The sequence below is a fragment of the Nelumbo nucifera genome, chromosome 2, assembly GCF_055504915.1.
Source record: "Nelumbo nucifera cultivar China Antique chromosome 2, China Antique-T2T, whole genome shotgun sequence".
Lineage (NCBI taxonomy): Eukaryota > Viridiplantae > Streptophyta > Magnoliopsida > Proteales > Nelumbonaceae > Nelumbo > Nelumbo nucifera.
The window spans coordinates 34644524-34670718 of record NC_142650.1 but is presented as its reverse complement, the minus strand read 5'-3'; the positions used below and the strand labels follow the sequence as shown (position 1 = coordinate 34670718).

The 26195-nt window shown below is 41.1% G+C and overlaps 2 protein-coding genes and 1 long non-coding RNA gene across 3 annotated transcripts; 1 reads left to right on the top strand and 2 right to left on the bottom strand.

Moving 5' to 3' along the window:
• Positions 1 to 2078: 2078 nt before the first annotated feature.
• Positions 2079 to 3394, top strand: LOC104589831 (gamma-glutamyl peptidase 3-like). Its single transcript, XM_010248267.3, has 4 exons — positions 2079 to 2502; positions 2603 to 2767; positions 2839 to 3006; positions 3107 to 3394. The coding sequence occupies exons 1-4, from the start codon at positions 2185 to 2187 to the stop codon at positions 3203 to 3205; spliced, it is 750 nt and encodes a 249-aa protein (XP_010246569.1). The 5' UTR covers positions 2079 to 2184; the 3' UTR covers positions 3206 to 3394.
• A 3075-nt stretch (positions 3395 to 6469) lies between these two features.
• LOC148802089 (uncharacterized) lies at positions 6470 to 23344 on the bottom strand. The gene is made up of 3 exons (XR_016082750.1): positions 15635 to 23344; positions 6864 to 7101; positions 6470 to 6750 (listed from the first exon to the last, which is right to left on the bottom strand). It is a non-coding gene; the product is annotated as an uncharacterized LOC148802089 (long non-coding RNA).
• A 26-nt stretch (positions 23345 to 23370) lies between these two features.
• Positions 23371 to 26195, bottom strand: LOC104589832 (Pentatricopeptide repeat (PPR) superfamily protein). The gene has a single exon (XM_010248268.3). It carries the CDS (start codon positions 26030 to 26032, stop codon positions 23837 to 23839), a length of 2196 nt encoding a protein of 731 aa, XP_010246570.1. The 5' UTR covers positions 26033 to 26195; the 3' UTR covers positions 23371 to 23836.

Sequence of the window (26195 nt, the reverse complement as noted above, 5' to 3'; positions counted from 1 at the left end):
ATATAAGTTCCTTTTTGCATGTGCAATAAGTAAGAGATAGATGAACTGGATACGCCAAATCTTTTGATTTTTGATTTTTGAAGACAGAGGACAAAGTGACAGAGATTAATAGAATAGGATAAACTGTACAGATTTTAAATGAAAAGAAGTTTTTCAAATATATATTGCACTATATAATCCCAAACCATTTGCAACCTACGTACTCTATACATTCATATATATGATGAAAAGGAAAGACAGAGGACAAAGAAGCATATATCGTTGGTTTTCTATTTTGATTAATCGAAACTGAATCGGTACCTTCAATTTTTTTTAAATATTGAACCAAAACCAAACCAACTAATTTCATTAATCAAATTTTTTGTTCAATTTCGATCAGTTTTTTCGATCATTCCATTTTTCGGTTTTTTGTCTCACCCCTATTGTTCAAGCCCCGATGTATGCTGGATCGAAGATGAATACAAATAATGTTGGGCCATGGATTTAATTAGTGAACAAAAAAACTTCTGAATGAGTCCATGGATTTAATTGTGGAGCAAAGGAGTGACAAATAAGGACCGACACAGTTTTCCCATGTGAGGGACTTATATTATTGATTTACTAGTACAAGTCCAAAAATAAAAATAAAAATAAAAATAAAAAGAAATGGATTATTTTAATATCTTAATACTGGGTTAGTCGGACAGTAGAGGTTTGTTGGGATACTAGTGGGAACAGAGCAAGGTGTATATGAGGACCACTCGCCCTGGAATAAACTTAAATAGGGCTGAAAAGGATAGGATACAACAATAGAATAAACTTAAATACAAAATTTTTTATAGATAAATAACTTAAATATAAATTTAATCTGTTAATATTTTGGATATTATATATCAGTAGTAAATTGAATTAAAATATTATATAATAATAATAATGACTTTGATATTATCCATCAAATGATTTAAGTGCTCATAATTTAATAATGGAAACCACCTCGGGGCTTTTGATTATTGATGTGCACACCAACTCGCCTACTTCATCTGCTGCTCATCATATGTGTAATTTCCAACAGCATCACTAAATTTTACATGCCCAAGTATTTATACACATTTAATTGGACAAGTGTCATATATTGAATGCAAATGCATAAAATAACAACAGCACAAAAGATGCAACAAATGGAAATTCATTAATAGAGTTCCAATCCAATCTTATAAATATTGATTCGAATTTAAATTCGATCAAAATATCAAATATTTGAATCTGATTTAATCCGATTTTATTTAAAAATAACAATAAATTATTAAAAGGAAAATAAAATATAACAGTTTAAATAAATAAAAACAACAAATACAAGAATTTTCAACTATTTTTATCATATGTATATATGTTTTATAAATAAATAAATAATATAAAAAATTTTACAAAAATGTATTATAAATTACATATTTATAAATAAATAAATAACTTATTATATATGTATACATATATTGAATCCTTTCGGGGTGATCCAAATTCTAATCAAATTCTCCCATCCAAAAATCTGGGATATCCACATCCGACAAAATAGGATCAGACTTGTTCATTTGCACCCCTACTCATTAAAAAGGCAATTACCAATTAAACAAAATAAAAATTTATTAAAAATTATATTAAGATATTTGACACTTACATTCGATATATGACACGTGTCCCATCAGATAAGTATGATTCGAAGTGCAAAAAGCTGTAGGAAACCTAGACTTCATTTGAGCCTAAATGGCTTAATATAAATATGACCGATTTGAGTCTGGATTAACTATGAAGCAGGATCCATCCATAATTAAATGGCTTAATGCTGCTGCCTGCTGGGTCCCTAATCCCTATAGCTATAGGAAGCACCATCCAGGCGTCAAGCGTTACCCAGACTGAGACTGCCGCGTTAGGCATGTAGAAAGTGCTCGGAAGCGCGTTGTAAATTTTGAAAATATTACCCACGTGACAAATAAGAACATACCAAACTGGTGAAACAGAGGTTGGACATTGAGATATTTTCCTGTAAATCCAAAAAAGACTGAAAGATTATGTCCTGAGATTGATATAAATATTCCTCCCAAATACTCATAAGCACTCATCTCCTTACTTGATCTCTTTTATCCTCCCTGTACCTAATCTTCCCCCTCACCCCCTCTTTCTCTCTCTCTCTCTCTCTCTCTCTCCATCTACATGAAGATTGCAAACGGAAAGAGAAATGCTCTACTTCTGGCACTTAGAGATTCTGATTATGTCAAGAAAGTGTATGGAGGGTACTTCAATGTGTTTGTTGATGCGTTTGGGGAAGAAGGAGACCAATGGGATTCGTTCAGAGTTGTGGATGGACAGTTTCCTGATATGCAGGAGCTCCATAAGTACCATGGATTTGTGATCACTGGTAGCCCTTATGATGCTCATGGAAATGAGTCTTGGGTCCTGAGACTCTGCATTCTGATACAGACATTGGACGCCATGGAGAAGAAAGTGCTTGGCATTTGTTTTGGGCACCAAGTATGTTAATTATACATAATACTTTATATATGCCATGCATTTTATTTACTGCATGCCCAAAAAGCAAAAGAGATTAATTCTTTATTTGTTTCTTAATTAGGTTTTGTGCAGAGCTCTGGGTGGTAAGGTAGGGAGAGCATTCAGTGGTTGGGATATTGGTTTAAGGCAAGTGAAGATTGTTGAGGGTTTGCCTTCATATCATCTCTTTGGTGGCCTAAAGGAAATCCCATCTTCCCTCTCTCTCATTGAGTGTCATCAAGATGAGGTACCTCTCTCTCTCTCTCTCTCTCTCTCTCTCTCTCTCTCTGATCATGGAGAAAAGAAACAATGGAACAGGTGTGGGAGGTTCCTGTAGGAGCTGAGGTCATTGCATCATCAGAGAAGACAGGAGTAGAGATGTTCAGCCTCGGAGAACACATTTTGGGAATTCAAGGCCACCCTGAGTACTCCAAAGACATTCTATATAACCTCATTGATCGTCTTGCCAACAATAACACCATAGAGGTAACTGCTTCATTAATTTCTTTATATGTAGTTTATCAATTTGCTCATTAAGAAACTGCTTCTTCAGTCATCTAATCTCAGACCAACTAATTACCTGCAGAAACAATTCGCCCAACAAACCAAATCAAGAATGAAAGTAGCTGAACCTGATAGGAAGACTTGGGAGAAGATCTGTAGAAGCTTCCTCAAGGGCAGATAGCCTCGACTAATTTCCCAATCTGTATCATTTTTCCTTTCTTTTGTTTGATTATGCTCATCAGTATATTCAGAAGTCTTACAATAAGACTTGTTTAAGTTACCATATACTGTGTCACTGTACACAAGCATATGGAGCATCTAATAAATGATGAACAACTCAATATGATGCAGTTTTTTGTTCTTGTTACAAGATTGAGGAACTGAAATTGTTCACCTAATTACCAAAGAATTTGGACCCACAAGTTGGTGTCGGTGCTCTCTCTCTCTCTCTGGATATCTCTATTTTCTACAACCAAAAAAAAAAAAAAAAACTGGCTAGATCAAGTATATCATTTTGATCCATAAATACAATATCTAATTGATTCAATTGTCAACGATATTATTCAATTGGACTGACTATTATTTCACTCAATTTTCTAACTAGAGATGATTGGTTCGATTGTCAACGACATCATACAATTAGACTCACTATTATTTCAACCCTCCTCATGGCAGAAACTGATCAATATTTTTTTTACCTAACAGTGTACTGTACTACAAATTATATAGGTTTGGCAATTTCTCACCCAACCAACTTGACTCATCTATCTAACCAAACCCACCTATCTATTTGGTGAAGTTGTATATGGGTTGACAATTCATTGAATGAAATGGGTTGCGTTCCACATTGACCCCCCTCCCCCCCCCCCCCCGGGGCCCCTTAATGAGATAGGATTTGGTGGTTAAAATGTGATAAGACAAGGATTAAGAGAGCCTGTGTTTGATTAGTAAGGTAAGATTTGTGAAAAATGCAATTCTATCTACCTTATTTGAGATTTTTACATGGTATTTTGATCAAGCCTAATGGCCTATTTCAATGTGTTCCCACGCTTCTGTGGGTGGCCAACATTTTTCCTCACCCTCACTCCCTCCTCTCTCTTTCAATCAGGGTTGGACTAGATTTGGGTTAGATAGACCCATATCAAATTAGCTGAACACAACTGTTCATCAGTGGGCTGTAAAACCAATGATAATGCTCTACACCAGTTATAAATACATGGGGGTGACAATCATTCAATCTCTCACTTAACATATATGGTTGACAATTTGACATGGGACGATATCAATAATTATGCAGCGCACTAAACAGCCATCACATTCAACTAATCCGATTGAATAGACAAATGACTCATTGATGCCGACCCCTGCCCTCTTCCTCTTCCAAAGAGGTCATGGATCGATCAACCACCATGCTTGGATAGCTGAACTTTTACACTTGGTGTGACTAAATATCTATTTCCTTCTACAATAGGTAATTATCTAGAATGGTGGACAGATAGATGTCAAAAAAAAAATTAAAAATGGAGGAAAAGACATAGGGATCAACGTCAAAAGAAAAAAGACTAGCTGTTGGGGGACCAAGCAGCCTGGGCTGTTGGAAATGTTCTTGGACATGACACGTTATCATAGGTGCGGGATAAAAGAGTAATGAAACTCAATGTTCCCTTTGATCAAAATACAAGTAGGGGACTGAATATGAGTAAAAGAGTAATTAAACTTTCCCTTTATCAAAAAGACAAGTAGGGGACTGAATATGGGTTGACATGTCATGCCAACAACCCAGGCTGGTGTTTCTTAGACTTTGGTTGCAGTGCAAATTCATTTGTAATGATGCAAAACTATGATAGTGCAAATGATTTAGCTGTAAGTTTTGATTTATTTTTGTTTCAAATTTTATCCTACTTTGTTTGGTTGCATTAAAAATCAAGTAAAATAAGACCTAAAACAGAATAAATAAAATCTAAAACAAAATTAAATCAAAATTTGCATTTTTTTCATTTGCACTCTCATACATTTGTACTAGTGCAAATAAAATTACAAGGCAACCAAATACAGCATTAAGAAGAGTTGGAATCAGCTGCATATAAGGGGCTACTAACCACTCACAAGTAAATACGACAATGTTCCATACACTAATATACAAACATAGATTCAATGCGTACAGAACATCACTACTCATTGGTTATATAGCCACACTGTTAGCAGCAGATTCAGAGTGCTTCAAGAAATGATCTTTAGAGTGAACGAACTTTGGCTGTGGATATTTAACAGTTATACTGACACACAGTCTCTCTAGCAAGTCTGGATCACCTGCCAATAAAATATGTTCCAACCCTCTAACAACACTTCTCACCATGAGATTGGTGAGGGATGGAACGTGTTTTGTTGGTAGATCTCAACTCCTATCTATCTATCTATCTATATCTATATCTATATCTATATCTATATCTATATCTATATCTATATATATATATATATACTAGATATGTAGCTTGTTATGGACAAACGTAGTACACCCTAGTCTTTTCCTCTTTGGCTTGCAATACAAACGCCGGACCGGGGTATTTATGTACCCCGGTTCACGTTTGCAAGTGTTTGTTTGATACGTAAAAATGTATTTTCTGACATTTTTGTACTCTGAAAAAAGAGCATTACTGTACCTATTTTTTGGATACAATTTTGTGTTCTTTTGATAATTAACTTTTTGACCAAAGTTATGACATTAGAGCATAAAATAGTTGAAGCATTTAATTACGGGCCCACACTTTTACACCGATTTTAACCAAACAAGATGAATGCAAAAACGGTTTAAAATGTGAACCGTGTTTACATTCATAAACCGAAAAATGAGTAAATATGTAGTGTACATATTTGCGTTTGCATTACAACCAAACGCAGCCTTTATAGCATAATGGAACAAGGGTTGTTACTATCAATGGTGCCCCCTTATGAATGGCCCTTGGAGCAGTAGAGAACAACTAGCCCAACGCAAAATGACTAGTGTTCTTAGTCACTGAACATTATTAAACCACACAACTACCGACACAGAATCCTGTACAAGTATACCTCCACCAAATTAAGTTTATGGTGATCGATCATTTAAGTCGTTGTGGATGACAGGAACCGATAGAACAGAACTGCCAGTGACCACATAATATTGGCCCTGTATAACGAACAAAACTGTGTAACCCGGCTTAGATTTACACCCCTATCTGGGGTAAATTTTGCACTTTGACACGTTTTTGCATTTTTTACTGTAATTTTTTGTCTCCCAACTTCATCTTCTTTCATATAAAGTGGGGGTCACATTGTTTTACTTCTCATTTTACTCTTTCCAGAAAAACAGAAGTAAAATCTGAACCAAAATTTGTAACCCTTTCCATTTGTAATATTTTTATGTATTTTCCCTACAAATAAACAAAGGCTTTGTTTCTCTTAGGCTGAATTTGGTTCTCGTGCAAATCTGAACCTGATACAAATTTTGCACCCAGATTAGGTTTGCATCTGTTTGTTTGTAACTATGATTTTGTACTTCTACCCAATACAAATTTTGTTCAAAAGCCTCATTCACACTCACTGACAAGAGTGTAAATTTTGCATCTTAAAAAATGAAGCAAAATTTACACCACCTTCCTCCCTCAATCTCACTCGTATAAAATAGGGACTACATCATATTGCTTCATACCTCATTCCCAAATAAATACAGCAAAGTACCCAACCATCAAACTGCAAAAGGAAAAATAGTTATCATAAGCTCATTACAGCCAAAAATCAAGTCAACCTTGTTGAGAAAATCCAAGAAGCATGAAATGAAAGGAAACAAAATGGATTATCCATACCTCCACTCCGTCTACCTAGATCTATTATGGTATGAAGGCTTTATCTCTTTTAGGAGTTTGAACCCATTACTCATGCATGACCAAATTGGTTTTCTGGATTTTCTTCGACCTATGATAGTAGACCAAAGGTGTCTTCTCCCCCATGGATTCCCCATACTTGTCCTTGACAATAGTCTCCCTGCTGCCACTTTCAAGTAGCCAAGCCTGGCTTTGTTGCCTAATTCCATCACAGTATCTCCTGCATCAGGGTGCAAACTACAAATATGTAGAATAGCTCATCTCCAAGGTCAAAAGTCATATATGCACATAAAATCCTCTCAAGTCAATCGCTATATTCAAAAGAAGTGAAATAGCTAAAGATTGGGAATTATTACATACGTGCAAAGATTCTGCCCTTTTTTTTTGATAATTAATTCTGCCCATTATTACATCAATAGATTGGAGGAGAGAGAGAGTAAGAATTGATATAAAGATTAATGTGGTGATAAGTGTTGAGATTAATGTGGTGATAATAGGGTTGAAGTGGAAAAGGACAGACTGGAATAAGTGATTGGTGATCAAGAACATCATTGAAACATAACTTCTTTCTATAGCATAGACTAGATTTTGAAACATTGTCGTAAAATAGGAAGATTTCTCCCTCCATCCAAAGTCATATTTCATCTCTCCTGGGCTTCATCAGATCAATCTCTACATATGCTTCCAGATGAGGTTGATATATTGAAAAAGTTGGGCCGTCAATTCTTGGTAAACTCCAAACAAGAAATAGTGGTTACTATTAAATAGGATTTATTTAAAAGAATATATACCTGAAGAACTAAAAAGATGCATGGTGCAGATAAAGATGATCAAAAATTGGAAATACAACGTCCAATGGAACAGCATTAAGGCTTACACTGGATGATCAAGGACCAAAAAAATGGGATTTCACAACGCCTTCTTCACATTGATAATTTGATCTCTATATACTATGGTGTGCATCCAAGATTCTAGAGAAAAATCCTTTTTGATGAAACCAACAGCCTATGGAACCAATTAGCCATGCTTATCATGGTTCTGTACGTGTGGAAATTTAGGCCATGTTTGGTTCAACTCTCATTCTTTTTCATTCTTACCCAATATGAAATTATAAGATGGAAAAGAATTAGTATAAATGGGTAGAATGAGAAGATATTGCTAAGAACCAAATGCCCTTTTTCTAAAAAATGTATTCTTTTTATAGCAAGAATGAAGTAAATTTTAACTTGTTTGGTTACAAATTTCATTCTCATTCATTTTTTACATTAATTAAAATAATAACATAGGTAATATATACAACACTAATAGCAGATATGCGGAAACATGCAACCCCACACCAACAAAACAAAAATCAACCATGTGGGACCCACAGCACACAATATGAAAAACACAAAAAAAAAGACAAGAAACCTCAGAAGCTTTTGTATTTTGTTGCATAGGGAAAATATTAAAAATATTAAAAGCAATGTCTAACATCAAAATGAACAATATGAAGTATAAAATGTGAAACAGTTTCGTCAAATTGTCTACTCTCTGCATCAGGGGTATCTTATCGTCTTTCCTAGAAGATAATATGAAGCTCAAAGCCCAAATCTTTACAAAGGAATTATAATGCAAGTACAGCTCAAAGCAAGTGCAGGCATGGTAAGGAGCAGCGCCGTGGGGAACTATTACAGTTTTTTTCTTCCTACAATAATTAGGAAGAACAAAGGCAGTTCTCTATACACAAGATTAGCCTCTACATGAGGGGACTAAAGAAAGGAAAACTCGGAAGTAAGGAATAAATGTTTCTCCTACTAATTTGATTGAATAGACTTCAAAGCTCCTGTACCACTGAAAAGCTTTTAGGACTTCATGTTAGGATTGAAATTGAATAGAATCATGTGTTTCTACGACTCTTGATTCCCGCCCACCAGTCCATTTACAACTGACATTGATTGAAGTGAATCAATTTTGCATTATGTAAAGCTCTAAAAGCTTCATTTTACCGGGAAAAATATGGCAGTGGTCAATGCTGTGGAAATCAAAATGAACTGGAGCATAAACAATTATTGAAATTTTATAATAAATTTCAGCATATATCTATTACACATGGATTTGTCATTCAGTTCTGTTTTGATGTAAGAATGCTATGGCTACCTGTATTCCCTGAAACCATGTATGCAATTAAAGAGTCCTGGAATATAAATAATGGGAACCGGTTAAACCTCATTGATGAGATCAAATAACAAAAATAATGAGATTAACTGTCTCCACTAGCTATTTTGGTTCATAGCATAAATACAATTAGCCATGCTTATCAGGTCATCAGCCCCCTACTGTATATACCACTGAGTTGGTGCCAAGATAAAGACAACTAGCCATTCTGGTTGCAAATACAGCTCTGTACTGCATAGAATAGACCTAGTGCTGCAACTCCATTCTATGGATCACAAAGATTGCAGAGTTTGTTTATAAGCATATCTCATTAATCCAGACAAATAGAGTTAGAGTAAGATTAAAGTAACGAGTTGGAGAACAGAATGCAAAAAAAAAAAAAAAAAAAAAGATAGAACAGTGAATAACTCTTAACATAAAACAGAACTGAATGAGAAATCCTTTCACAAGCACACCAGTGAAAACAATGAGGAACAAACGAATATAAATCAGGAGAGAACTAAACAAAGTTCTCTTTTATACTTCTATATACAGCATCAACTCCACATATATCTTACTATCAAAAGGAAAACAAAAGAAAAGGCAAAGGAAAAAAAAAATACATGGGAAATCCTAAAAATAAGAATCTAGAGTTCCATCCATCAAACCCACTAAAACTACATTTACTAGACTGACTAGACAAAGCTCTTAATAAATAAAATGCAAAGTGAAAGATTCAACAAATCCTTGGTATAGCTGCAACTTTACCTTCAGCTTCTTTCCAGCCCTTCACCATCTGAGTGAGGGGTAGATTTTGTAACCAATGCCTGAATATTCCTTAGGCATCTATAAGTTGTTCTTGACATATTTACCAAAAAAAATAGTTGCTTTTCACAGTGCCATGAAGATAGAGTGGCCATGGCAGAAACGAGAAATGGAAATGTTGTAAAAAAAGCAAGGCTGTTAGACTCAGACCAAAGCAGAAAATTGGACAACCAGAACTGAGATCTGGAAGCCAAATTTATTTGGTATCAATTTTCTTTTTTTTTAATTTTCACATTTTTATTTGAACAGGTGGAACAGTGGAAATGGATGGTAGACCATTCAACCCCTGATCCTGTTATGGGCCCGGGCGTAGGATCTCGTCACGGGGCGGTTTGTGGGGAAAACTCCTTGCCTTCCCTTGCCCTTCCCTTTGCGAGTTGAAGCGCGTACTGCTGCCGTGTGGTGTGTGCCGCTGCCGGGCAGTGCGTGCCGCTGCCGGGCGGTGCGTGCCGCTGCCGGGCGGTGCGTGCCGCTAGGCGCGCTGCTGCCTGTGATTGCAACGCAGCGTGTTGTCGGGTGTCGTGTCCATAACATTACACCCCTCCTGGACAACGAGCTTGTCCTCAAGCTCGAGGTCGGGGTAGGCGTTGTGCAGGTCGGTCCAGGGGATCCAAGTGGCCTCCGCTGATGGTAGTCCGTCCCAGTCTACTAGAACTTCGAAGGTGCCCTGATTGATGCGCGTCCGGACCAGAGCTCTAGGTTGGAGGATGGGTCTGCCGTCCTTGAGAGGGCGTAGAGGAGGCACTTGCGTTGGGGGAGTCCCTGTAAAAGGCTTTAGTAGGGACACATGGAAGACGTCATGGATTTTGCTGTGCTCTGGCAGTTCAAGTTGATAGGCAACCTTCCCGATCTGTCGAAGAACCTTGAAGGGCCCGTAAAACCTTGGGGTCAGCTTTTGGGGGCCCCGTCGCCTGAGGGAGAGCTACCGGTAGGGCTGGAGCTTTAGCTAAACGAACTGTCCTGGCTGGAAGGTGACCTCGCGGCGGTGCTGATCGTAGGCTATCTTCATACGTGCCTGTATCTGCTGCAAACGTAAGGAGACTTCAGCCAGTAGGGCATCGCGGTCTTGGAGGCTGCGGTCCACTTCTTCCAACCGTGTTGAACCAGGTTCGTAGGAGAGAAGACGAGGAGGGTCTCACCCATACACCACGCGGAAGGGAGTCATGCCAAGGGACGAGTGGTAGGATGTGTTATAGCAGTATTCGGCCCAAGGAAGGCAGTCCCCCCAGCGTCGTGGTTGGTCCCCTACGAAGCATCGGAGGTACATTTCTATGGTGCGATTGTCCGTTTGCCTGTCCGTCTGTGGATGATAGGCGGAGGAAAAGGCTAGGGTCGTGCCCTGTAATCTGAATAGCTCCTTCCAGAAGGTGCTGGTGAAGACTGCATCCCTGTCACTGACGATGGACTCGGGCAGCCCATGTAGGCGGAAGATGTGCGTGAAAAAGGTGTGGGCCACAGAAACTGTGCTGTAAGGGTGGGACAATGGAATGAAATGAGCATATTTGGAGAAGCGGTCCACCACTATGAATAAGATGGATTTCCCACCGACTTTAGGCAAGCCTTCAACGAAGTCCATAGAGATATCGGCCCAGATCTGCATTGGGAGTGAAAGAGGCTGCAGGAGTCCTACTGGGTGTAAGTTCTCCCACTTTTGTTGCTGACATACGGAGCAGTTCTGGATGAAATCCCTAACCGTGCCTTGCATACCATGCCAATGAAAGTCTGCACGGACGCGGTGTAACGTCTTCTGAACCCCTTCATGGGTGGCGTTGTGGATGCTGGCGAGGATAGCTGGAATCAAGGGGCAATCTGTTGGGAGATACACCCTTCCCTTGTACAGCACAAGTCCCTCGTGGATGGTCTAGTTTGGTTTGGTCGTGCCAGACTGCAATTCTTGCACCAGGTCTCTCCACGTTGGTGATTGGGGCAACACGCTCCTTAGGTCCTCCAGTAGGGTCACGCGGGGCTGGGAGACCGCGCAGAGGTGTGTCGTGTCCTCTTCACGCCTAGACAGCGCATCAGCGGCCCAGTTAGAGGCTCCCGCCTTGTGGTCTATGCGGAAGTCAAACCCTAGCAGTTTGCTTGCCCAGTGTTGTTGGGGTGGAGTAGTAAGCGCTGCTCTATAAGGTATTTGAGGCTGTAGTGATCTATCTTGACAACGAAGGGCCTGCCCCACAAATACGGCCTCCAGTGCTGAACGGCCTTGGCCAGTCCGATCAATTCGCGCTCGTAGGCCGGTAGCTTGAGGTGCCGATCTGCTAGTTTGCGGCTGAAGAAGGCTATGGGGTGCTCTTGTTGTTGCAATACTGCGCCGATGCCTATGCCAGACGCATCACACTCCACCGTGAATTCTTGGTCAAAATTTGGTAGTTGCAGCACGGGGGTAGTGGAGAATGCGCCCCTTAGGTTTGTGAAGGCGGTGTTAGCTGCCTCATCCCATTGAAATGCATTCTTCTTCAACATCTTGGTTAATGGGGCCGCCAGGAGTCCATAGTCCCTTACAAACTTGCGGTAGTATCCCGTGAGCCCCAAGAACCCGCGGAGAGCCCTAATGGTCTGAGGCTTGGGCCACTCCCGAATGGCTTGAATCTTGGAATTATCTACCGAGACTCCTTCCCCGCTGACTATATGGCCCAAGTAAAGGACCTGCGGTTCTCCGAAGGAGCACTTGGTTCGTTTTAGGAAGAGCTTGTGTTGTCGTAGCAGCTCCAGAACTGTCCTTAGGTGACAAGCGTGCTCCACCCACAAAGTACTGTAAATTAAGATGTTGAAAAATACTATGACGAACCTGCGGAGGTGGGGCCGAAATACCTCGTTCATCAGGGCCTGGAATGTAGATGGGGCATTGGTGAGACCAAAAGGCATGACCAGGAATTCAAAGTGGTCGTGATGCATTCGAAAGGCTGTTTTCTCCACATCTTTAGGGGCCATTCGGACCTGGAAGTAACCTGACCTGAGATCCAACTTAGAAAAGTACTAAGACCCGTGGAGCTCATCTAGTAATTCGTCTACCACCGGGATCGGGAACTTGTCCTTGACGGTTCTACTGTTGAGCTCCCTGTAGTCCACACAAAATCTCCAGGTGCCGTCTTGCTTTGGCACCAACAAGAGTGGTGAAGAGAATGGAGAGCGGCTGGGGCATATGATTCCCTGTTCCAGCATCTCTGTACACTGCCTCTCTATCTCGTCCTTCTGTAGGTGCGGGTAGCAGTACGGTCTCACGACAACGGGTCCTGCCCCTGGTATTAAGGGAATCCGATGGTCACACGACCGGCCAGGTGGAAGGCCCTTAGGCTCTGAGAATACGTCTGAAAAATCGGCAAGAAGCCTCTCCATCTCTGCGGTGTGCAAGGCGTCGCCATGGAGACTATGCACCTGTGGTTTTCTTGCTCTCATCTTGGTCCCTTTCCAGGTGACCCGTTTCCCATGTAAGTCAAACGTCATGGTCAAGGCACTGAAATCCCATAGGATGGGGCCGAGGGTGATGAGCCACTTAATTCCCAACACTATGTCGAACTCGTCTAGGGTCAGTACAAATAGATTTGCGAGGAATGGTTCAGAATCCACCTGGATTTGGACGCTTCGGCAGATCCCTGGACTATGAACTCTCTCCCCATTTGCTATAGCCACCTGGAGCCGCGGTCTGTCTTCCATTGGTAGCTTCAATTGGAGTGCAGCCTGCTTGCTGATGAAGTTGTGGGTGCTCCCTGAATCAACCAGAATCAGTACCCGTTGTCCTACCACCTGGGCCTGCAACTGCATGGTTTGGGAGTTTTGGACTCCAGTGATGGCATGGAGGGAGATCTCGGGTTCTAATGCCGCCTGTTCCTCTTCTTCATCCTCCAGCTCGTCTACCAGAAGGTAGAATAACCGCTTGCAACGGTGGCCAGCTGAGTACAACTCGTCACAGTTGAAGCATTGGCCCTTGGCTCGGCGCTCCGCCATCTCGGCCCTGGATAAGCGCCTGATGGGAGGTGCTGTCGTGCTGCTACCCATGCTAGTTGCAGATCGGGTAGTGTTGCTGGTGAAGGGGTGTTGTTCCCTATTGGCAGCCATCGAAGGCCCTCCTGCTGTAGACCTTGGGTTCGCCCAAGTCGTTGCGGGACGCCCCATGCTGGACGGCCCTCGGCTGATCTGCAGCTTGCGCTCGAAGGCTCGGGCCAGATTCATTGCTGTGACCAAGTTGGGTGGGCTCTGCATCTCCACGTCAACTCTCAGAGGTTCAGATAGGTCGGCTGTTAACATATCCACCTGCTGGTCTGGCCGAACTAAAGAGGCTCTAGCGAGAAGGGTCTGAAACTGCCGTTGATACTCCGCGACGGTCCCGGTCTGCTTGAGGTTAATGAGCTCCCCCAAAGGGTTGCTCGTTAATGGGGGCCCGAACCGGAGGAGGCAATACGACTTGAACTGGCCCCAACTAAGGCCTGGTTCTTCCTGCTCCACTCGGTAGAACCAGAGCTGTGCTTCATTGGTCAAGTGGAATGCTACCAGGCTGACCTTGTCCTTCTCTTCTGTGCGCTGATTGCGGAAGAATTACTCACAGCGGTACAGCCATCCGAGTGGGTCACCGCTGCCGCTGTATGAGGGAAACTCTAGACGACTGTATTTGGGTATGATTGCTGCTGTCGGTGTGTCGTTCTGTCGCTCACCAGAGCCCTCTGTCCGATCTGGGCGGCGGCTGTGGTTAGTGGTTGCCCCTTCAGGGCTCCCTTCCCTGGTGGAGAAGTATAACTCCAGTAGACGCCGAAGTTCCCTAACGTCCTCTTTAACTTCTCTTACCTCCATGTGATTTTCCACGAGACGGTGTTCCAGCTCGTGAACCTTGGACGATAGCTGCTCCATGTCGCCCATGACGCTTGGCTCTGATACCAAAATGTTATGGGCCCGGGCGTAGGATCTCGTCACGGGGCGGTTTGTGGAGAAAACTCCTTGCCTTCCCTTGCCCTTCCCTTTGCGAGTTGACCCTATGGTGACGGACTGAGGGGTGATTTGTTCAAGAGATCACCTAACTCTCCTTGTTCTTTTTCTTGACTGAAAATTCGATACCTTTATTGAATAAAATCAACTCCTTAAATAGGAGATTACAAGAGGGTTTCCTTCTTGTATTCGGCTAAGATAGTCCCTCTCTTATCGCAACTTAAACTTCTATCGAAACTCAAACTCCTACTTCTAAGGGGAACACAAAAATAGGGGATAAGGGAAAGGTACAGCTGGCGTTGGCAAGCAGGGCTGCTGTGGCCGGATAAGAGTGGGCCCACCCGGATGAGCTGTTGTGTGGGCCCCGCTCTACCGCTGGCGCGAGCGTCTCTCCTTGCTGCTGCTGTGAGGCGCGTGCTGCTGCCGGGCGGTGCGTGCCGCTAGGCGTGCGGCTGGCAGACTGTACCGCGGCGTGCTGCCAGGCAGCCTGTACCGCGGCATGCTGTCGGGCGGTGCGTGCCGCTAGGCACGCTGCTGTGCGCACTGCTGCCTGTGATTGCGACGCAGCGTGTTGTCGGGTGTCGTGTCCATAACAGATCCAGTCACCAAAACGGTTCAGTCATGGAAGCCAAATTTGGTATCAATATAGACAAGCGGATCAGTCAGCCAACAACAGAGCAACATATGGTTTTGTTATGTTCACAACTTCACATCACATACAACCAAACAGAGTTTAGATCCATGATTGAAGGACTAGAAGCAGGACTAGAGACCAAAAAAAAGAGAGAATATGGAGAAACAAGAGAACGTGAAGAAGAGTCACCGAGAACCACATAAACCCTAAAGAGAATAGAGGTGAGTGGGGTTGGCTGTACCTCAACTGTGACTGCCGCTGCTTCACCGATTAATGCCCTAAAATGGCAGAAAAAACAAATGAATCAACAGTGCAAAGAAGAAGAAGAAGAATCTGAGAGAGAGATCTTACCAGACACCACTGCAAATGGCCCTAACCTGAGAGATCTGAGAGAGAGAGGGGGGAATGCTCTGTATAGAGCAACAGATAGACAGGGAGAGAGTTAGAAGGGTCAAAGAAAAAAGAGAATCAGCAAGGTGGGCATGAACGTTTTTCGGGCTGCAAGCTAGATAAATTTTCTTGCCATGACCCAACTTTCATTCTGAAAAGAATTGAGGCCCATGGCAAGAAATTTTTGTCCAAATGCTCTCATGTTACAGAACTGAAGTCAGAACACTATTAACACCGTACCTTCTGAACCTGTAAACATAACATAACCAAATGTGCAAAGACAGCATTCAGATTTTAACAGCTAAGCAACTTCTGGAATAATTTCCAACCCTGAACTCTCTCTCTCTCTCTCTCTCTCCTAGACAAAAATAAACTTCCATGAAGCTACACCAATTCAAGGACAAAAAATGCATATCAATGATTTTTAGAATTCTTTATTAATTTCAGAAAAAACAGTGATGGGTTTCGCACAAAGTTCTCCCCGAAACTGAATAAAACACTGTACCTAATTTAGAAAAAGAGAAACTCCTCAAATTGGAACTTGAAGCCTTTAACAACTGCACTAATAAGAATTAACTTCAAGAACCACAAATCAGATTGTGGATCACTAAGAACCAACTTGAAAAGGAACCCCTGCAATGTGCTTACCACCTACAACCAAATTGAAATACCTGGAGAAAAACCATGCTTAAATTCAACATATGATTTAAACAATAAAAGAGAATGTAGAAAGTTGGAGGTTCAGAAGGGAATATTTTGAATCCTAGTGCATGATGAACAAGAGAGAGCACACCTCAGCTTCTTCTTTTCCTTCTAACAAGTTTTGCTGTAGACCCATTCCACCCAAAGTAAGAGCTTTCTGATGGGAAATAGTTCACAGGAAGATAAATACTATGGACTTTGCTACAAAAGAGAAGACCTAATTCCTGTCTCTTCCCTAACTGGTGTGATGGGAATCAACTTAAGGCAATATCAAAAGAGAATCAAAGCTGCTCCTATGGTCATTTGGCATCATTACAAAGACGTGGGGCCCACATGGAAGCTGGGTTAGCAGTGGATCAACTTGGGAAGACCCTAGAGTCTTTAATCCACCTTAAGATCTCTTTGTATGGAGAACATGTGGATGAAGCTGAAACAAGGAGGGAGAGGGTTTCAGTATCACCAAGGCCTGAACCACAAGCCCATGATCCACAAGATTATGGATATGACTCACCCAAGGAAGATGATTTTGGAAACTTTGATGGTGCTGATTTGCAAGATAATGATGTAGATGCTTCCCTTGTGAATGTGGTGAGACAAATACTTTCTATTCCAAAGAAAGAAGAAGATTGAAGGCGAATTACTATTTTTCAAACATTGGTTAGGTGTGGAAGTCAAGCTAGAAAGCTTATTATTGATGGTGGTAGCTGCATGAATGTGGTGTTTGAATCAACTATTGAGTGCTTGAAGTTGCCAACGAAACCACATCCTCACCCATGCAAAGTTGCTTGAATCGACAACACCTCTCTTCCGGTAACAAAACGGTGTTTGGTTTCTTTTTCTATTCATCAATATTCATATTCTATTTGGTGTGATGTTATTCCCATGAATGTTACTCACATTTTACTTAGACGACCTTGGCTATATGATTGGGGTGTATACCATTGTGGAAAGTTAAACACCTATGACTTCATTTTAATAACCAACTAGTCATTTTAAGGCCAATGTCAATAGAACAAATTAGGAATTATAGTGAAAAGACCTCCAAGCTTGCTGCTGAGTCAAAGAAGGCCTTACACATGATCACCAAGAAGGAGTTTGAGCAAAGAGACGGGGGTCATCTATGTTGTAGTAGCCAAAGAGGTGCAGAAAACAGCACCTATACCACTAGTGATGCACCTCCACTCCAAAAGTATACAAGTTGTCAGATTTTTCAGATGTGGCATAGGAAGAACTGCCTAATAAATTGCCACTAATGCACAACATCCAGCATGCTATTGATTTTGTTCCAGACTCCCAACTTCCTAACTTGCTTGCATATCACATGAACTCAATAGAACATGCTGAACTTAAAAGGCAAGTTGAAGAATTGTTGTTAAAAGGTTTCATCCGAGAAAGTCTTAGTCCTTGTGCAGTTCCAACACTTTAACACGAAAGAAGAATGGCTCTTGGCATATGTGTGTTGATAGTCAAGCAATTAATAAGATCACCATCAAGTATAGGTTCCCCATTCCTAGACTTGATGATATGCTTGACATGATGGCTGGTGCAGCAATCTTTTCTAAGATAGATCTTAAGAGAGGGTACCATTAGATCCCGATGACAAATGGAAGACGGCATTCAAGACAATTGATGGCTTATAGAAGTGGTTGATTATTCCCTTTGGTCTCTCTAATGCACCTAGCACTTTTATGTGGGTTATGAATCAGGTACTCCAACCCTTTATTGATGGTTTCCTTGTTGTTTACTTTGATGATATACTAGTATATAGCAAGGATGGGGATACACATGTTGCCCACCTTTATCAAGTTATGAGGGTTCTCCATCAAGAAAAGCTCTACGTTAATTTGAAGAAGTGTTGTTTTCTAGTGCCTAGTGTCATATTTCTTGGTTTTGTTGTATCATCTGATGGTGTGAAGGCTGATCTAGACAAAGGTTAAGGCCATAGTCGATTGGCCTATACCTACCACACTACATGAAGTTCAAAGTTTTCATAAATTAGCTACATTTTGTAGGCGTTTTATTCAAAATTTCAGCACCATAATTGATTGCATGAAGAAGGGCCACTTCTTATGGTCTAATGCAGCAACCAAGGCATTTGAGGAGATCAAAATGAGACTAACAACATCACCATTCACCAGTCCTTCGTCTCCCAGACTTTTCAAGGATCTTTGCAGTAACTTATGATGCCTCTCATGTTGGGATTGGAGGAACTCTTAGCCAAGAGGGTCACTCAATGGCTTTCTGTAATGAGAAGCTTAATGAAGCCAATCAAAAATACAACACCTATGACAAAGAATTCATGTTGTAGTGCAAGCCTCGTGTTATTGGCAACACTATCTTATTTCTGACGAATTTGTTCTCTTATCTGATTATGAGGCTTTGAAGCACATTAATTCTCAAAAGAGGTTGAATCAACAGTAGTTGATGCACTTAGCCGGGTGGTCTGTATCCTCTCTACTATGGTTGTACAGGTGGTAGGCTTTGACTTGCTCAAAAGAGACTACCCTACATGTTGAGATTTCAGCATTATCTATGCAGATATATAGTCAAGACAGCAAGCATCATACCCAGAATTTTCATTACATGATGGCTTTCTCTTCAAAGGGACTCATTTATGTCTACCCAATACCTCACTTAGGAAAGAGATAATTTGGGAACTACATGTAGGGGGTGTAGCAGGTCATTTTGAAAGGGACAAAACTATTGCCTTGGTTGAAGATCATTTCTTTTGGCTAGGACTCGAAAAGGATGTACATGTGAGCTAGCAAATGGAAGGAAACATAATGTTGGTTTGTACACTCTGCTCCCTATTCCACATTCTCCCTAGCAAGACCTTAGCATGGATTTTGTAATAGGCCTCCCTAAGATTCTATAGGGGCATGGTTCCATCTATGTTGTGGTTGATCGCTTCTCCAAAATGGCTCATTTCATTTCTTGTAGTAAGGCATTTAATGTTGTACACATTGCACAACTATTCTTTAAGGAAGTTGTGTGTTTGCATGGCCTACCCAATACTATTGTTTAAGATAGAGATGCCAAATTTATGAGTTACTTTTGGATGACTCTTTGGCGTATGCTGAATACTAAGTTGAAGTTCTCTTCAGCTTTTCATCCTCAAACTGATGGGCAAGCTAAAGTTGTGAATAGAAGCTTGGGAAATTTACTACGTTGTTTGGTGAGTGATCATGTTACACGGCGGGATTTGGCGTTGCCTACAGCTGTATTTGCCTACAATAGCTCCGTGAACAGAAGAAGTACATGTCATAGCCCCTTTGAGATAGTGATGGGAATTAAGCCTAAGAAGCCTATAGACCTAGTTCCTTTGCCATCAGAAGCAAGACCAAATGCTGGCATCAAGTAGATCTCTAGAATCTGGACCCCCACCCCCACTGGTTCTTTCTCATGTGCCTCTTTCTTCAAAGTTTTAAACTAGTCCACCAGTCCTGTAGCCCTCCCTTTTCCTATTAATGAGGTTTGGTGCAGACCAATTCCTCCTAGGGTTGGTAGTTATTGCTGGGAAGCCTTTCTGGAAAGATTCAACACTAGTGATCTGCTCCAAAAGAAAAGACCTGATACTTGCTTGTCCCCTCACTAGTGTGTTCTTTGTAAGGCTGATGGGGAGACTGGTTTTCATCTACTGGTGTCTTGCCAATTTGCAAAGTCTATTTGGGAGTGGGCTCTCTTCTCTCCCTATTTGGGTGTAGTTGGAACCCTCCATCAAATTTGCAAAGTCTATTTTCCCCTTCTTTTTTCAGGTGGCGTATGAAAAAGGGAAGGAATATGTGGAGAGGACTAAGGGCTATGGTATGTTGGTCATTGTGGAAAGAAAGAAACTCCAGGATATTCTCTGACGTGGAGAGAGGTGCTGAAGAACTGAGGGCTCTAATCCTTAAAAGGGTAGTACAGTGGATGAAATCCCTAGAATTCACAGATTATACAGCGGATGACATGTTCAGAAAGTGTGGTGAGATTGCTAACTGTTCCCAGACCAAAACAGTGATGAGTGTGTTTTGGACCCCCCCCTCCACCTGCAGGTTTCATAAAACTTAACTTTGATGGGGGTTGCAGAGGGAATCCTGAACAATCAGGGATTGGGGGTGTTTTCAGGGATGAGAATGGGGTTGTTCTAGCCATGTATTCAGGCCCCATTGGAGTCGGAGATCCATGCAATTATGGAAGGAATACAGAAAGCTAGGGAGATGAATATCAACAAACTCATAATTGAGGGGGATTCAGAGGTGGTGGTAGGATGGCTGAAAAAAGACAACAGCGGTTTATGGCATTATAGTAATGTGAGGAGGAGATTTAGATGGCTGGTTCGAGGAATGGAAGTTAAAATCATTTGGGTAAAAAGATCAACTAATTCCTTTGTTGATGGGTTAGCTAAACAAGGGGTGGAAAGGGAATCAATGTTTTGGGCACAGCTGTAAATTTTTTTTTTCTTTTCCCTTTCTCTTTCTCTTTCTTCTCTTTTTTCCTTTCTTGGGGCTCAAACTGCATTTGGAAGATAAGAAAGTTTGTCTTCCTCTTAGTATTTTTTATTAAGATTATATAATGAATTGTGTTTTTTTTTTTTTGATAAATTATATAATGAATTGTGTTATTGATCAAAAAAAAAAAGAAGAAGTTAGGAGGAAGATTGCAACCAGCAATGAAGCGTATAAGTCCCATGCTGACCTACGGTGCAGATTTACTGATTTTAATGAAGGGGACATAGTAATGGTACAAATCAGGCCTGAATGTTTTCCTAAAGGTGTTTATAAGAAGCTTCATTCAAGAAGCTCAGGTCCTTTTAAAATCAAGAAGAAAATCAGTTCTAATGCTTATGTACTTGATTTGTCTAAGGATATGGGTATGAGTCATGTGTTCAATGTGGAGGATTTAACGTTATATCATGGTGATGCAACCAATATGGACCAACCCGTAGGCCGCTTACCACCAGCCCCCATTTCCAAGAAAGAGATTGAAGATTTTATTGATGACCAAATTATTTCAACATATCATGGGGGATATCTCAAGCTCTTGTCAAATGGAAAGGTCGTTCTCACTCTGATTGCACTTGGATCACTGCCAATGAGTTCCAATGCCTAAATTGTGATATGTATGAGAGGTACCTTCCATTTTACTCGACGGAGCCCAGTTTTTCCAAGCCAGGGAGAGATGATGGGGATCAACTTAAGGCATATCAAAAAAGAACCAAAGCTGCTTCTATGCACATTTGGCATTATTACAAAGACATGGGGCCCACATGGGAACTGGGTTGGCAGTGGATCAACTTGGGAAGACCCTAAAGTCTTCAGTCCACCTTAAGATGCTCTTTATGTGGTTAAGTTTGCCATTGGACAAGATTTATTTAGTTTTCTTACATTTCTGGACAGCAAAGGTATTTTTGTAATTTTGCATGTTAGGAGGGTTATGTTTGGGAATAGATCTTAGTCTAGTAATTCCCCTTTGTTTGGATTTATGTTTGTAATTGTTTGGGGCAGGTTTAGTCTAATCTAACTTCTTTTTGTAAGTGGCTTGTTGGGCAAGCTAACTTGGGGGGCAAGTTTCTTCCTTTGAAAGCTTCTTTTTATTAAGCTTGTAACTTTGTATGGCTCATTTGAGGATCAGGGTTTTTTTTTTTTTTTTTGGTGATTAACAAAGAAAGTTTCCCTACAGAATTTGGTGTGATTGCCAAGTTGGGGGTGTGATTGCCCTCACCCTTAGGTGTGATTTGCCTAGGGTTTTCATCTTATTTCCTTCTCTTTCTCCACTGTTTGCTACACACTTAGGCCTAAGTTGGTTGCAAGAATAGTGCTGGATCACAAAGATCCTACATCATGGTGTGCCTTATGTAAATCCAATAATGAGAGTTGCCTTCATTTACTAATTTCTTGCCCCTTTGTTGCAGATATTTGGCTTTGGTTTTTTCTTTGCTTGGGTGCAAGTGGACCTTAGCAACGGAGGTTAATATTTTTTTTTTTTTTATCAGTACGGAGGTTAATATGTTATTTGGGGAGGGGTTAATATGTTATTTGATCCCTCCCTGTTTACTTGGCCAAAGAAGAGAGGAAGGATACTGTGGAGATGTGTCAAAGCAGCCTTGATTTGGACCATCTGGGAAGAGAGGAATGCAAGAATCTTCTCAAAGGAGAGAAGCAAGGAAAGGGTTAGGGTGATCCACTAGATCAAGACCTCTAGAGTTGTTTTCCCAATTTTATTTTGGTGATATTTGGAGGAATTGGGAAGCAATTGCTAAAAACTCTAAGGAAAGGACAGAGTGGAGGTTCTTTGGGTACCACCAATTGAAGGTTTTGTTAAACTAAACTTTGATGGGAGTAGCCAAGGTAATCCAAGCCCTTCTGGAATAGGAGGGGTTTTGAAAGATGGAGAAGGTAAATTTATAGCACTTTTTTCTAGCCCTGTGGGTATGGGTGACTCCTTCAAAGTGGAATTGCTTGCTGCAATTCAAGGGGTGCAGATCGTTAGTGAGTTAAACTTGACAAATGTGGTGCTTGAAGAGGACTCAAAAGTGGTGGTAGAATGGCTGAAGAATCTAGAGTCTATAATTTGGTGCTATAAGAGTGAAATGAAAAAAAAAATAATTTACATGTCTAACCAGGAATATGAATTTGAGGATACAATGGGTGAGGAGATCAGCAAATGGGATGGCGGATGCTTTGGCTAAGCAAGCTAAGCAAGGGGTGAATGGTGAATAGGCCTTCTTTATTCAAGGCACAATTGTAATCTGTTTTTTTCTTTTTTTTTTTTTTTTGTATGAGAGGTAGCAGCTCATGCCTCTCCAAGGGATGCTTGTAAAGATATTATATAAAGTCTGTTAATAAAATTCAAGTTATTTAGAGAGAGAGAGAGAGAGAATATACCTGCAGCAGCATCTAAATATATGGACACAACCATCTTTTGGTATTGGATAGAGTGCTGTCATATAAGGCCTCCAATGGTAGACCCAACTATTCTGTCAACTAAAATCAATGAGGTCTTAAACCATAAATTTCCCATTCTGTATTACATGGCAATATGGCATAATACTCAAAACCCATTTCCTCCAATAAGTTGCTCTGTTCAGACTTCAAGTTGCAGTTTCTGTAGATCAAAAGCTATCTTCAAAATATCAGATTCTGAAATATTACTTGGGGGATAAGTGCTTTCTGCATGCTGCATTGCCACTACATCTATGGCCATCTTATCCATGATAAACAAAACTTTTGATCCTCCATAAAATCCCAATCAGGGATTCTTCTACATGATTAACCAAGATGCTTAATTGATCTTCTAAAAAGGAGGGAATCTCAAATCACAAGAAAAATGTAAAACAAAGAATCCACAAAAAGGAAGTGGCAATCAAAGTCTACAAGTCCCAGTCTCCTTCCATGTAATCTATACCATGCATTATACAATCAACATTAGCAACATAACCCAACATCCTAATCTCCACCATCAGCTCTTCCAATATCTGATAAATCTCTTCACACTGTGGGTGTGAGCGATCTTCAGCATTGAAAGCATGCACTGAATTCTTCACTTCAATCCAACTCCAACCAGGAACCTTCCTCACCCCTCTCTCCCTCATGACCTTCTTAACGGTAGCTCTTTCATCCCACTTTCCAAGACGCCCATACAAGTTAGAGAGAAGAACATATGTGCAGTGATCTTCAGGCTCTAGAACTAGCAAGAGCCTCGCAGCCTGACTAGCCAATTCTATGTCACCATGCATTCTACATGCACCCAATAGAGTCTTCCACACCATGGCATTAGGTTCAAATGGCATGGACTCAACCAAGGCTTTTGCTTCAGTAAGGCATCCGGCCCTCCCAAAAAGATCAACACCACATGCATAATGCTCCATCCTAGGTGGAATTCCATAATCAGCTTCCATAGATTTTAGAAAATGAAAGCCTTGCTCTACTAAACCAATGTGACTGCATGCAGTGAGAACAGCAACAAAGGTTATATGATCTGGTTTTACCCCTTCTTCTTGCATTTTGAAGAACAAATCAATAGCAACTTTACCATGACCATGTTGTGCATATCCAAACATGACTGAGTTCCACGTGATTGAACTGTCTTTAGGGGTTGCTTCAAAAGACATTCTTGCATCTTCGATGACCCCGCACTTGGAATACATGAATATTAATGAACTAGCTACAAAGTCATTTGACTCAAAACCACATTTAAAGACTAATCCATGAACTTGTTGACCCAATTGGAGGGTTGCCAAATCAGAACAAGACTGGAGTACTGCAGAAAAAGCATAACAATCAATCTCAAGCTGCATAGATCGCATTTGTTCAAAGATCTTTAAGGCATCTTCGCTCAACCCATTCTGTGAGAATCCAGTCAAAATTGTATTCCAAGATACCCTATCCTTGAATTCCATTAAGTCAAATTGATATAGTGCTTCTTCCATGGACTTGCCATCATATTTGATATACATGGCAATCAATGAATTAGAAACAGGTATTGCTTTTTCTAATCCCTTTTTAATTACCAGCCCATGCAAGGATCTCCCTTGGTTTTCATGTTCTTTGCAAAAAGAAGCACTTATTACACTTGTATATGTATACATGTCTTGTTCAATCCCAAGCGCATGCATTTTCCTGAAAAGCTCAATGGCTGGGGCCCCATAATCATGTACTACATAAGCCGCTAACATGGAATTCCATGTAACTAAATCTCGACTGCCATCTGCACTATCAAACACCCTTTGGGAATCTTCAATAGACCCACAGTTTGAATATGCTGTGATAGTGGCATTGCAGGATGCCGTATCAGATGCGCGTCCATGTTTCACAACCTTGGCATGGATTTGCATGGTTAGCTTATAGAACTCAGGGTCATCAAGCAACGTAAGAAGGGGAGTAAAAGTGGCATCATCAGGTCTCAAACCCTCCCTCTCCATACGATCAAGTAGCCAGAAAGCAGTCCTACGATCAACAACTTGAGCAAACCCCCCAATTATAGCATTCCATGAAACGAAGTTCCGCTCAGGCATGCACCCAAACACTGCATACGCATCTCCGATTCTGTTGCATTTTGCATACATGTCCAATAATGCACTCCCCGAGAAAACATTCTTCTCATAACCCATCTTAACAATCACCGAATGCACCTGCTGCCCAAGATCAAGGCGACCCTCACAGGCAATTCCTTTTAGAATGCTGCCAAAGGTGTACTGATCAAAACTGAATCCATCTCCCCTCATGGTTCTTAGAAGCTCCCAAGCAGTATCAAAGCTCCCACCATTCACATATCCAGTGATCATTGAATTCCAAGTAACGGTGTCTCTTTGTGAAATTTCGTTGAACAGACTGTGAGCACAAGTTACATCTCTGCATTTCACATACCCACCTAGGATATTGTTTGCAGTATAGGTGTCTACTATGGTGCCTGCCTTGATAGCTCGACTGTGGGTAACCAAGACCGTGTACAGCGCTGAAGTTTGGATGAGAAATTGCAACGGCTTCGTATATGGGTAACGACCATAGCTGCGTTTTGAATGCAGACATTGAAAGGGTTTATTCAGCACCCCCTCAATGCAAAACATATATGATGTTTCCTGTTAGTCCGCCTCCATTCCCGTGACTCGCGTCTTCCTTCCCAGTTCGTCCAGTGATTCTCTTCGCAGTCTTTCTGGCTCGAGCGGTGACATCGTGACAGGGCCAGAGCGGTAGGTATATAAAGGGACAATTACCCCGTTCGTTTTTGGT